The 13,378-nt window shown below is 43.4% G+C and overlaps 2 protein-coding genes across 2 annotated transcripts; both read right to left on the bottom strand.

The window, feature by feature from the left end:
• Positions 1-2,989: 2,989 nt before the first annotated feature.
• LOC131009676 (uncharacterized) lies at positions 2,990-3,718 on the bottom strand. The gene has a single exon (XM_057937087.1). It carries the CDS (start codon positions 3,716-3,718, stop codon positions 2,990-2,992), a length of 729 nt encoding a protein of 242 aa, XP_057793070.1.
• A 3-nt stretch (positions 3,719-3,721) lies between these two features.
• LOC131009675 (uncharacterized) lies at positions 3,722-12,968 on the bottom strand. The gene is made up of 3 exons (XM_057937086.1): positions 12,281-12,968; positions 7,088-7,242; positions 3,722-4,321 (listed from the first exon to the last, which is right to left on the bottom strand). The coding sequence occupies exons 1-3, from the start codon at positions 12,966-12,968 to the stop codon at positions 3,722-3,724; spliced, it is 1,443 nt and encodes a 480-aa protein (XP_057793069.1).
• Between the last annotated feature and the right edge of the window lie 410 nt (positions 12,969-13,378).

The raw sequence follows: 13,378 nt of genomic DNA, 5'->3' as shown, positions 1-13,378 counted from the left end.
TATTCAACTCAATAACTAGACTTGTATTCGGAAATGTCCAATTGAATAAATATTTACAAATATATATATATATATATATATGTATATGTGTGTGTGTGTGTGTTAAATAAATCAAGAAAAGTTCGAATATAAAGAGGGCTGCTTTTGCGGTACGAAAAGAATTAATTGGAAAACACATGTAATTATTGAATTAAAACAGTATATTTTCATAAACTAAGAAAGCTGATAAAGGTGTTGTGAGTGAAATATAAGGGTAGTTGACTAAAGTGATAAATGTATTGTGAGGTTGGCCCATAAGTGATAAATGTTACTCCCTCCGTCCCAGAAATAATGGCCCATTTCTTTTGGGCACGGAGATTAAGGAGAATTATATTAGTAGATAAGTTGTATGGCCCACATATTTAATTAATGGTTAATTAGTTTTAAATAATGTTAATAAAATAACATTTCTTCCTCCAAAATTAGTTGCTACTGCAGCTGGCGCTTTCATCACCGGCAAGGCCAGCGCCTTCCCTTCACTCTCCACCCCCAAATCCATCTACAGACATTTCAAACAACAATGGATCCATTCACATATTCGAACTCCAAGTACTCACAGAACCAAAACGTAGAGAAACATCCACAGGTTCGAAAATACAAATCAAAATTAACAACAAAAGATGTTACATTTCCAACTCCAAGATGTTACACGAAAATTACATCCAAAATCTAAAGGAAAAAAAAAGTCTTTTAAACTAACACGAAGAAGGGGATGATCGAGCATCGCCTACCAGATGACGGCCTGGATCTGGTCGAGGCAGTGTATGAGGACGTTGGCGGCGTGGATCTCGACGCAGAGTGCAGCGTTGGCTTGGCTGGCGGAGGGGATTTTCAGTGAAGGCGGCGCAAGAGAAGACAGTGGAGACGAGCGAGGGTTGAGGATGACGGAGGCGGTGGAGCAGCGCTAGAGTTTCTGAATGGTGAAGGCGGCGGCGCTACAGTTTCTGGGTTTGAAGGATCTAGGGTTTGGCGGTTGAAGGAGAAGTTGAGTGTTGTTGGTGGAAGAAGGCGGCGGAGGAGAGAACTCCGGCGACCAGCGGAGGGAAGGCTAATGGAGGAGAAGCTGGCAGAGGAGAAGGCGGCTCAGGTGGAGAAGGGTAGAGAGAAGAGGCGCTGCTGCCTTCGCCTTCGCTGCTGCTACTGCTACAAGTCCGGCGAGTAGTCGTCTCTGGCTTTCGTCGCGCCTTCGCCAGAGGGTTGAGGTGAGTGAACCAATGAAGGGCGGCGGCGGTGGATGGAACCAGCGAGATAGGAGATGGTGGAATTGGAAAGATGGAGGCGGTAGAGTGAGATGGGAGATGGGAGGCGGTGGAATTGGAATGGAAGGGTGAAATAATTAGATATTTAGGGTTTTGTTAGCATAATTAAAAATTTTAATTAAGTATTAATTATAACCTAAAAAGGGAACATGTCATTATTTGTGGGACAACCTAAAAAGGAAAACAAGCCATTATTTATAAGACGAAGGGAGTAGTAAATATAGAATATAAAAATGATAAAGGTGTTGTGGGGTGGGCCCATCAGTAGTAAAAGATACTCCCTCCGTCCACCAATTAAAGGCCTCTATGAAAAAACACGGGTTTTAAGAAAAAAGTGTATTTTTATTAGTTGAGTGGAGAAATGGTCCCACTTTTTAAGAAAAAATGTATTTTTATTAGTTGAGTGGAGAAAGGGTCCCACTTTTTTGTAAAGAATCTTTGACTTTTTTGATTAAATAATGAATAAAAACTTACCAAAAATAGGTAGGCCTTGTTTTTGTGGACGGACCAAAAAGGCAAGTAGGCATTGAATTGGTGGACGGAGGGAGTAATAAATATAGGTAATAAGGGATGTCATAATTGTCCAAAAAGCAAAATATGAGTTTATTTGATGGACATAAATTTTAGGTTATTTGATGGACATAAATTTTAGGGCAAATGGGAGTTTATTTCGTAGACGACGGGAGTAATTGCTAGCACAGTTGTAGCCATCGCCTTAATAAAGAGTCAATGTTTAATAGCTTATAATAAACACAACAAGAGATGTTCTGCATTGCTCATTGTTTTTAATTCTTCAACCTATAAATCACTAATACAAAAGAGTTGAGAAATGGAGTAACATTAAGTCATAGAAGCCAAAATAATGAAGTTGAAACGAACAACATATCGTGACGCGATTCTAAGCACATTAATGAAGGATCCGCTCCCTCCGCTTATTTAGTCCGAACCAGTCTTTTTCAAAATAATATATACGGAATCTGCAAAGATTTCCGCAAAGCAAATATCACAAATTTGAAAGAGCTAAAAGGAAAAAGTGAAATAAAAGGAATGAAATAGGAAATAATTTAGAGAAAGTGATACTGACTCCTACTTTCAGTTTTAGAAGATGAACAGATAATGTGCTATTTCTGTCGGGCCCAACTCCGATTTTGGCAGGATAAACAAAAGGGGGGGGGGAAATAATTGCCCAAACGGGTCGGGTCCTTTCAATACGGGGTGGGGTCCATGTAGGATTTATTTATTTATTTATTTTTAGAATTATAATAGATATCTATTATATAATCAAATAAAATGATATTTCTACAATAATCAAATAAGGTGGGACATCCACACTATAAGAAGGTGGAAAAATAATTGCACGCAGGCGGAATCACTATCCACACAAAGGTATTAGTACCACTATCCATACAAATATGAGAAAATATCCACGCAAAGGTACCAATATCACTATTCATACAAAGACAAAAAAATCACATGTATACAGATGAGATTGAACTCAAGACCTTGCAAAAAAAATAAAACTTGAATGACTCAACTATGTCATTTGAATCAGACTTCATTGACGGAGTCCATGTAGGATCTTTATGATCGTGATTTCTTAATTATTTTATTTAAAAAATGTATCAACATTCATTTAATTTTTGGCACGCACATACTTCGAATGTTTTTTTTTAGAACCCAAAGGAAAGATATTACTCCACCAAAAGAGAGTTCAGTACAGCAGGCAAAGAGCTTGAGGAAACAGGTAAAACAGAATTATCAATAGCAAAACTAGCGATTCTATCAGCCATTGCATTCCCTTCACGAGGAGTCCAACTGAAAGCCACCAAAGGAATGGTATCCACCGCCTCAAAAAATTTCTTCAAAGTGTCCCCCAAATAGGAAAGATCAGAATCCCTTTTATGAAGCATCCAGAAAAGAGTTTGGTTATCAGTTTCAATGATGACATCCCTAATCCCCTGCTCCACACACAACTGAATTCCTTCAAACACCGCCATTGCTTCATCTTCCAAACATGTGTAAGCACCTGATCGAAACCCATAACGGCAGCCCAAAAAGACATCATCAACATTATGTAAAACACACCCAAAACCAGAACCCTTTCCATCTCTTAAAGCCGCGTCGCAAGAAACCTTCATCTGTCCATCTCTGCTCACCATCAACCGAGGAGGATGCGATTGAGTTGGAGAGCAAACCGGTGTAATTGTCCAAATAGCTCTTTGGGCAACATTAAGGCAGTCACCATGAGTCAATTCCTTCCCTTGAAAAACCAGTAAATTCCTCGCATACCAAGTCGACCAAGCGATTGCGGCAAACATCGCATGCACTTCAGTTTGTCGGATTTCTTTAACTTTCTCAAACCAAACAATAATCGAGCAAGGATCCTCACTCTCAAGAGGTTGTAATCGCAGAGGAGACATCTCTCAAAGAGCTTTTACCCACCCACAATCCCGGAGGGAGTGTTCCATATATTCATCCTTCAAGCCACACTTCCTGCACTTAGAATTAACATCCACTCCTATACTCTTTAAAGCCATATTAGTGGGAAGAGCCTCCACGACGCATTTCCACATGAAAATCTTAACTTTGGGAATCACATTAAGGTTCCAAATCCGTTTCCATAAACTGCTATGAGATTCCGAAGAGGATGGTTCATTCCGTCTTAAGAGATTAACTGCCAACCAATAGCCGCTCTTAACCGAGTATGAATTGAACTTTCCATGAGGCCAAAAGGGAGTATCTGGCACATTCAGATTTGCCCTCAGTTGTGAGTTGATCGTCCATCTATCTTTCGATTCAAACATCTCCTCGAGCCTTGCCGAATCCCATCTGCTAGAGCCCTCCTGGACCAGATCCGCCACCCTAGTCGCCCGAAATCTCTCTTCGACTGCCGCTGCATGGAAGCCTCCCTTCCCATCCGGGATCCAAGCATCCATCCCAATTCTGATACGAGTTCCATTGCCAACTTTCCAAGCTATTCCTTCCACTAACAAATCACGCCTGTGACGAAGCTGTCGTTTGAGCTTCGCGCAAATAAAATATCCTGTGCCCACAACTAGACTAGCTAGTGGTAAGTCCAGAGTCGAATCCACAAGGAACTGAGCAGTAACTTCTCCTGCAAGGGTGTCACTAAAAAGGTTTTGTATCCTGCAGTGTTCTGACCACAACGTGCTTATGGGCAGAACATGGTTTCCAACTAAAACTGAAATAACAAGGTAGATAAATCAAATAACAAAACAATTCTGACTTGGGTTTGAATCACTAAACATGAACTGGACACTCGATCATTGGTGCAAAGATAAATCACTATACTCGCATACCAGTGGTTATAGGCATAAGAATTGTTGCGCCCCTATTGTCACTCGTCACGCACGCAAAAACCCCTCGCCCAATCTATCCTTTCAGTTTATGATCCCTTAGAAGGGTCAGCTAATGGAAATCAACTACCCCGGGCAACATCCACGCTCTCTGCGATGGTCTATCGCTAGTTGTGCTTTGCCCAGAATGCTTTAAGAACTAGATAGACCCACTTGACTCTTACGCCGATATTTCACAGCAGTCACGGCTCCAACACTCGTTGTACTATTTTGGAGGTCGATGGCAACTCGCCTTTTGCCCAAAGTATTACTTGTGGCCAAAACTCCCTAGTTAACTAGTGACCAATTAATTAACCAAGTTGTTACAACCTTTTTGGAATCAAACCTAGTGTATCGGGAATATGCTCATACAGTTGTTATGCCCAAATTAGACCTCTCGAGTTAAGTGTTCATGCTTAGATCATCTTGCCCAAATCAGAATATAAAACTTAGCCAAACATAAAGTAAATAACAAAGACAAAAGACATAAAAGAAAACATAAAGTAAAAACTGAAATAGAAACTTACTTAAGGCAAAAGGGTACTTATGGCCAAAAGTGCCCCAGAAAATATGAACAGAAAATTAAACTGCTATGCCCATAAGGGGCGACTACTCCTACCTAACTATGGAAAGTAAAACTACAGCAATGGTCTCTCAAATTCGTGCTTCCCTCCTCTCTACTGCTCTCCTGAATGGTTCACAGCTATGTGGTATTTATAGGCATGAGTTAGGGCTACTCAAGCTGGGCCCAAAAGGAGTGGGCTGGAATTAGGGCTCCTTCTGCCCGAGATAGCATCCAGATCTGGAGGCTGATTTGTTCTTATCCAAACCTCAAAGGATAAGGTTTTTGGATTTCTTTCCTTATCTACATCTTCTGATCAGATTGTGCCTTTTGCCCTCAACACGAATTTATGTACTCCATCTCCTGCACTCTTCTTCTCTGCCCCGTCTGTACCTTCTGCCCACGATCATCTTCTGGTGCAACTGGGTCCCGAACGGTACTTATGGGCAAAGGGTCGGTTTTGCCTTGAGCAACTCCAAACTTTATCTAAGCTTTTGTAACCTGCTGCTCCAATCTCCAATTGACTTTGTAGTTGTGCTCATACTTCTTCCCCGAACCGAAGTCGCATTATGCCCAGAACCTTCTTCCGATGCAACTGGATCCCGCGCGGTACTTATGGGCAAAAGGGTCAGTTTGCCCAACATCCTGCTTCTCGGACTTTTGGTCTTCAAAACAAGCTTTTGAGTGTCCCAAACTCCTCTGCTTCAACCTCATGCCTCTTTCGCGGAATGCAGCAGCATTATGCCTTAAAAGCACCTTCTGCCCAAAGGACGGGCCTGCCCTGGAACTACGCCCTCCCAGGCGACTGACTCTAGCAAAACAAAGGAAAAAGACTCTATCTAGACCTAAAACAGACACAAAAAAAATGAGCACAAACATGGGCTCATCAGCCCGACGAGCAAACTTTTCCATACAAAAGATGGTTTATGAGCATTGCTCGCTTGAAGTATATCCGTTCTTGGAAAGTATCTAGCCTTAAGAGAGCGAGCCAGTAAAGAGTTATCACAAACGAGAATTCTCCACACCTGCTTTGCTAATAGAGCTCTATTAAAAATCTGAAGATCTCTAAAGTCCATCCCCCCTTCAAACGTCGGCCGACATAGCTTCTTCCAACTTCTCCAGTGAATCCGTCTTTCCTCATTGACTCATCCAAAAACACCTAACGGATGGACTCGAATTTATACGAGGTCGTCCTAGGGCGGTAAGGTGACTCAAGTCGTCTCTCAAGGAAGGCTTAGTAGGGCTTCGATCGTGCTACTCACAAGAAACAGAAATAAAACCTAAACACTCTAATCGGGTAGATTAGGTCTGACACTCTCTCTTTAATTCTAGGCGTAATTAAATAAAGCTTGTAAATTATCTAATGCAGAATCAACAGGAAGCATATAAATCTATCTAGGCGAAAGATGGGAAGCGGATTAAGAACGCAGGAAAGCCAAAAACCTAGGGTTTTAACTAGCAATCTAGAAAGCAATAGTAAATCAACAACCATAAACACTAATTATCTAGGCGATGAAAACATCAAAAACATAAATTAAATATCATTATCTAAGTGCTCGATTATCTAGGCAATGCAATAACGAGAAAGCTTGTAAAGATTAACTAATCAAAATGAAGAACTTACAATCGATTCAATGAAATCAACGATCTAGCGGAATCCACAAGTATCTAGAATGTTTCTATCTAACTAAACTAAGGGAAAAAAGCATAAAATCGCAGGTGGAGGCTGCTGGGGAAGTCTGATCTCAATGAAACCCTAAAAATCGGATTTTATAGCAATTTTCGTAACTGCCGGAATTGCACAGGGGCGGCGGCCGCCGTGAGACGGCGGCGCCGTCCCCCCCTTTCGGCCTTTTCTTGAATTGTGGGACCTGGGCTGGTAAATGGCTGGCGGCGCCCGCCGTGGGAGCCTTTCGCTGATCTTCTCCAAGTAAAGCACGGCCCGCGCCGTGGGGCCGCGGCGGCCGTGAGCCTTGCCTCCGAAACCGCTCCAAACGATGCCAAAACGCGTGGTAACTCCCGAATCCTGCATACGACAGTAGCACACCCAAAAGGTCATCGAGCACGTGAAAAATAGAGCACAAAGGTACAAAACGAGCTCGAATGCGCAGCAGGAAAACTCACAAAATTATCACAAAATAGGGCTAAACAACCCCCCACACTTAATTCCTTGCTTGTCCTCAAGCAACAATCACAACATCGACAGAAAATCCTCCAGCGATTCTTCTCACCAGGCAAACACAACCAATCCAAGTCTTTCAAAATATCAAAGTCCCCAATCGGGTGTTCAAAGTTAAGGTTTAAAATGCAACAACAAGATGATACAACTCAATCCGATCAGACCCAGTTCTCCGCTAGGGGTGAATTTCCTAATGCAATTTCCTTTATAATCATATCTCATCCTTTTTCACATTCTTACATTTTTTTCACATTTCACTTTTTTTTTTTTTGGGTCAAGTTATTTTCGCTCTCAATAGACGGGCCATAATTCACGAGATTGAACTTTTGGAGGTGATCCAAAATATTCTCGTGTGGTTTCCCATGCTCATAATGAAGCCATTAGAGGAGCAGAGACCCAGATCTATCAAAAACTCAACAACCAACCAAACAATTGAACACAGAGAATGATATTAGGAATTTGCACTGAAAACACTCCCCCTAGCTTCTACCGGACAAATCACGTCAAAAGTTGCTCATCAGGGTGTTGCACCAAAACCTTAAACTAATTACACTTCATTGGGAACAAATCAATCAAGAAAAACGAGGATAACAAACAACACAGACACAATCCAGAATCGCCAATGAATCACTATCAACATGCGATGCACTTAAAAACAAGCAAGAAAACAAGGCAAGGGGACCATTCGCCCCAACACAAGAAATCCCAAGGACACAACAAGAAGACACCCACAGGATTTACAAATACCAACAAACGCCCCCCCACACTTAAAATCTGGCACTGTCCTCAGTGCAAACAAAAAGAGGGGTGAAAGAGGAAACTTCCCTAAATACCGATCCAGTGGTGAGTCTGTAGTGTCCCACAATGTCTGCCTCTCTCTCGTCCAAAGAACAAGCAGTCTCCAACACAACAACCTGCACCAAGCAACAAAACAAGACACAAACAAAACGAAAGAAAAACGAAACAAGAAGAAGCAAGAAAACATGGGTTGCCTCCCATGCAGCGCTAGTTTTTAAGTCGCCAGCCCGACTAAGAGAAACCCTTAACCAAAATCCGATTGAAGCTCCAGCTGCCTTAGCGCCCTTGTAAACACATCTTCTTGAATTGCAGCTGCGAGTCCTCCAAATGAGTCCTCCATACTCATATCCTGTAATGGCCCTCTATCCACACATCCAACGGAATTGAGTGACTCAACCTCATCAAGCTTATCTTCCAATAGCAAAGCACACAGAAGGCCTTGCTCTTTATCAACTTCCTCCGGCAGCTCTTCCAGAAATTCCTGCTCAATGTCAACCTCATCCTGCAAGTTAGCAAGGAATTTCTCCACGATCTCGTCCTCCTCCTGCAGCTTATTCAAGAGTTCCTGCACAATACAGTTCTCCTCCAAAGCATCAATAGTTTCAACATAAGAGCAGCTTTGAATTAAGGAAATGGAAGGAGTAGGTTTTTCATCAAAGGTTGAGAATGTTATCGCTCTACCTGCCCCTGCTATACTCACAGTCCCCGTACTCACATCGATGCGAGTCTGGGTGGTGGCCATAAAGGGTCGGCCAAGTAGCACGAGATGCTCATTCTCGCCTCTAATCCCTTTTCCCACATCAAGTACAACAAAGTCAGCTAAAACACTAATCCCCCTCACAACAACCTCAACATCCTCAACAAGGCCCCGTGGACTACTAATAGAGCCGTCAGCTAGCTCTATCTTCAAATTCGTGCCTTTCAGCCTTTTATTACTCAATTTTTCAAAAATATCAAACGGCATCAAATTGACTGTCGCGCCCAAATCAAGCATTCCAAACACCTTTTCAACCCCACCTAAGCTAATATAAAAAATAAAGCTACCTGGATCTCCTTGCTTGGGTGGTGGTCGGTCTAGTGCATCAGTGACAGGTGGCAGTGGCTCACTGGGGCATTGGGTAGCCTTGATTGCCTCCACGGTTTTGCTTCTCCATTTCCCCGTGGTTATTGGGGTAGTTTCCTTGATTACCGCCACGGCATGAGCTTGACGCGGCTGTTTGTCCTGGTTTAGGAACTTCCCAGTTGGCTATTCTTGCTGCAGCTGATTTAGGGCTCCTGTAAGTTGCCCAACTGTAGTCTCGAGGCGCTTGATGGTAGCACTCTGAGACTCCATGTTCTGTTTGGTCATCTCCATGAAAGACTGCATGGTGTCCTCGAGAGACGGCTTCTGCGGTTGAGCTTGCTTCTGACACTGTTGGGGGGCATTATGGTATTGCTGCTGCTGCTGAAAATTCCCTTGTTGGATAGGGAACTGTTGATACTGCTGATACTGCGGGGGCTGCTGCTGCTGATAAGCTTGAGTGTAGTTCTGCTGCTGAGCTCTCCAACCCGAATTGGAGCTTTGTTGCCCTTGATTAAAGATAGGCCTCTGTTCAAATTGAGGCCTCCCCGGATAGCTCTGAGCAGCATAGACCTCTGCTTCTCCTTCAGGTGTGAATCCCCCCATGCGATGGCACGCGTTGGTTCCATGACCAAAATCGCCACATATTCCACATCCTTCTGCTGGTGGCGCGTGAACTGGTGGGGCTTCTGCCTGGTTCATCTTGAGGTGCTGAACTTGCCTTATCAATTCTGCTACTTGCTTCTGAAGCTCATTGTTGGGAGCTACTGCATTGGCTTCAACCCTCCTTCCTCTAGCTGATTTCTGTTGAGAACTCGCTGCAAGTGTGTTGAAAATCTCCTTGAGCTCATCAGCTGTCTTCCGGGCAATGTTGCCCCCTGCTGTACTGTCCACCATAAACTGTGCCGTCTGAATCAATCCGTCATAGAAGAACTGCATCAACATGACGGGTGCTAACTGGTGCTGCGGGCACTGGCGGAGGAGCTCTTGAAATCTCTCCCAAGCCTCGTGAAGGGGCTCGTCAGCTCCTTGCATGAAGTTCATTATTTGGGTCCTAATCTCCTGAGTCTTGTGATTAGGATAGTACTTGAGCATGAACTTCTCACTCGCCTCTCCCCATGTAGTGATGGAGTTCGGCGGCAGGGACAGTAACCACGTTCTCGCTCGGTCCTTGAGTGCGTATGGTAAGCACTTGAGTCTCAACTGATCCTCGGTGAGTTCCAGCAGTGGAAAGGTCTGCACTTGGGTGCAGAAATCACGGATGAACTGCAAGGCGTCCTCACTGGGCATCCCATAAAAGAGCGGGAGCAGGTTTGAATCATTGGGCTTCAGATTATAATTCCGGACCGCCGTGGGAAGCACTATCGCAGAAGTGCTAGTGGTCCCAATAACTGGCCTGGAAAAATCTCCCATGTACTGGACATTCTGCTCCGCCATTGCTTCTTGGTCAAGATTGGGCCGAGCTTCTTCTTCTTCTTCTTCTTCAGAGTGCTCTGAAGGCGTCTCCTCAATGGCTTCCAGGATGGGATTGGAAGCAATTCTCTCTTCACAGTTTTCCTCTTGAAACTGTGATTCCACAGGGTTCCTCGAACTGGACTCGGACTCCTCCTCCAGGCTTGAAGGGACCTCACGAGGTCGGTGAATGTTGTCAAAGTAAGGCACTAGCTTTCTCTTCAAGCTACGGCGACCTTGCATACACAACACTAGCAAACCAAATCAAACGCACCGGAGGGAGAAAAAATAACCGAGTCAAAAGAAAGAAACAAAATAAACACGAAAAACAAATGCAACACAATCAAATGCCTAAAGCCTTCCCCGGCAACGGCGCCAAAATTTGACTCATCCAAAAACACCTAACGGATGGACTCGAATTTATACGAGGTCGTCCTAGGGCGGTAAGGTGACTCAAGTCGTCTCTCAAGGAAGGCTTAGCAGGGCTTCGATCGTGCTACTCACAAGAAACAGAAATAAAACCTAAACACTCTAATCGGGTAGATTAGGTGTGACACTCTCTCTTTAATTCTAGGCGTAATTAAATAAAGCTTGTAAATTATCTAATGCAGAATCAACAGGAAGCATATAAATCTATCTAGGCGAAAGATGGGAAGCGGATTAAGAACGCAGGAAAGCCAAAAACCTAGGGTTTTAACTAGCAATCTAGAAAGCAATAGTAAATCAACAACCATAAACACTAATTATCTAGGCGATGAAAACATCAAAAGCATAAATTAAATATCATTATCTAAGTGCTCGATTATCTAGGCAATGCAATAACGAGAAAGCTTGTAAAGATTAACTAATCAAAATGAAGAACTTACAATCGATTCAATGAAATCAACGATCTAGCGGAATCCACAAGTATCTAGAATGTTTCTATCTAACTAAACTAAGGGAAAAAAGCATAAAATCGCAGGTGGAGGCTGCTGGGGAAGTCTGATCTCAATGAAACCCTAAAAATCGGATTTTATAGCAATTTTCGTAACTGCCGGAATTGCACAGGGGCGGCGGCGCCGTCCCCCCCTTTCGGCCTTTTCTTGAATTGTGGGACCTGGGCTGGTAAATGGTTGGCGGCGCCCGCCGTGAGACGGCGGCGCCGTGGGGCGGCGCCGCCGTGGGAGCCTTTCGCTGATCTTCTCCAAGTAAAGCACGGCCCGCGCCGTGGGGCCGCGGCCGCCGTCTCGACGGCGGCCGCCGCCTGGCGGCGGCGGCCGTGAGCCTTGCCTCCGAAACCGCTCCAAACGATGCCAAAACGCGCGGTAACTCCCGAATCCTGCATACGACAGTAGCACACCCAAAAGGTCATCAAGCACGTGAAAAATAGAGCACAAAGGTACAAAACGAGCTCGAATGCGCAGCAGGAAAACTCACAAAAATCACAAAATAGGGCTAAACACTCATCTTTTTGGCCCCAAAAGAAACTAGCGGCAATACTATTGAGTCTCTGGCAAATTTGATCCGGGATAGCAAAACAACTCATCAAGTAATTTGGTATAGATTGTAATACCGATTTTATAAGAATTGTTTTACCCGCCCCTGATAAGTATCTGCGCTTCCAATCCTTCAATTTTTTTCTTGTTCTGTCCACCAACATTTGAAACACCTCCGACTTGGACCTGCCCACCGTACTCGGGATGCCAAGATAAGTAGTTCGGGCACCATTAAGCTTAACCCCCATCAGCAGTTGGGCGAGTTCCTGTTGTTTAAGAGTAGGAACCCCTCCACTAAAGGAAATCATGAACTTTGTAAGATTAACTTTTTGACCCGAAACACTCTCATAATCTTTAAGAATCTCGCCAACCACCTTCACCTCCTCACAGTTAGATCTCCCAAAGATTATGCAGTCATCTGCGAACAATAAATGGCTCACCCTTGGAGAATTCCGGCATAAACTAGCCCCATGCAGCAGGTTACCAGTTTCTGCCCTCCGTAACAACCCCGACAAAGCCTCTGCGCAAACTAAGAACAAAAAAGGGGATAGAGGGTCCCCTTGGTGAAGTCCCCGACTAGGATCAAAAGAGCTACCTGGAAAACCATTAAGCAACACACAAAAAGAAACGGTGGAGACACATCGCATAATAAGAGCAACAAAAGACGCATGGAAACCCAAATGAGAGAGCATAGATTCTAGAAAACACCACTCGACTCTATCATACGCTTTTTCCATATCAAGCTTAAGCGCAAAGACACCACGAGTTTTTGCCTTATTATGCTTCATCATATGAAAGATTTCAAAAGCTAATAACGCATTATCCGTAATTTGACGGCCAGGAACAAAAGCAGACTGACTCTCATTAATGATGTCCGGGAGGCAAAGCTTGAGACGATTAGTAATTACTTTTGAGATGATTTTATAGACAACATTACACAAGCTGATAGGGCGAAAATCAGAGGGATGGACACACTTTTTCTTCTTTGGAATAAGACAAATGAATGTATTATTTATAGGACCCGGGGACACACCATGATTTAGGACATAACTTAAAGAAAAAAAATTAAAATATAAAAGAAATTAATAAAAAATTGAGTAAGGTTTACTTTGAGTTTCATAATTTGGTTCTTATCATTAATTATGAAAGTTGGAATCCAATAGAAATATGTGCACTAATTCATTTATTTAATACTATC

This window comes from Salvia miltiorrhiza, chromosome 2 (genome assembly GCF_028751815.1).
Source record: "Salvia miltiorrhiza cultivar Shanhuang (shh) chromosome 2, IMPLAD_Smil_shh, whole genome shotgun sequence".
NCBI classification, from domain to species: domain Eukaryota; kingdom Viridiplantae; phylum Streptophyta; class Magnoliopsida; order Lamiales; family Lamiaceae; genus Salvia; species Salvia miltiorrhiza.
Note: the sequence above shows the minus strand (reverse complement) of the source record. Positions and strands in the feature narration are given on the sequence as shown.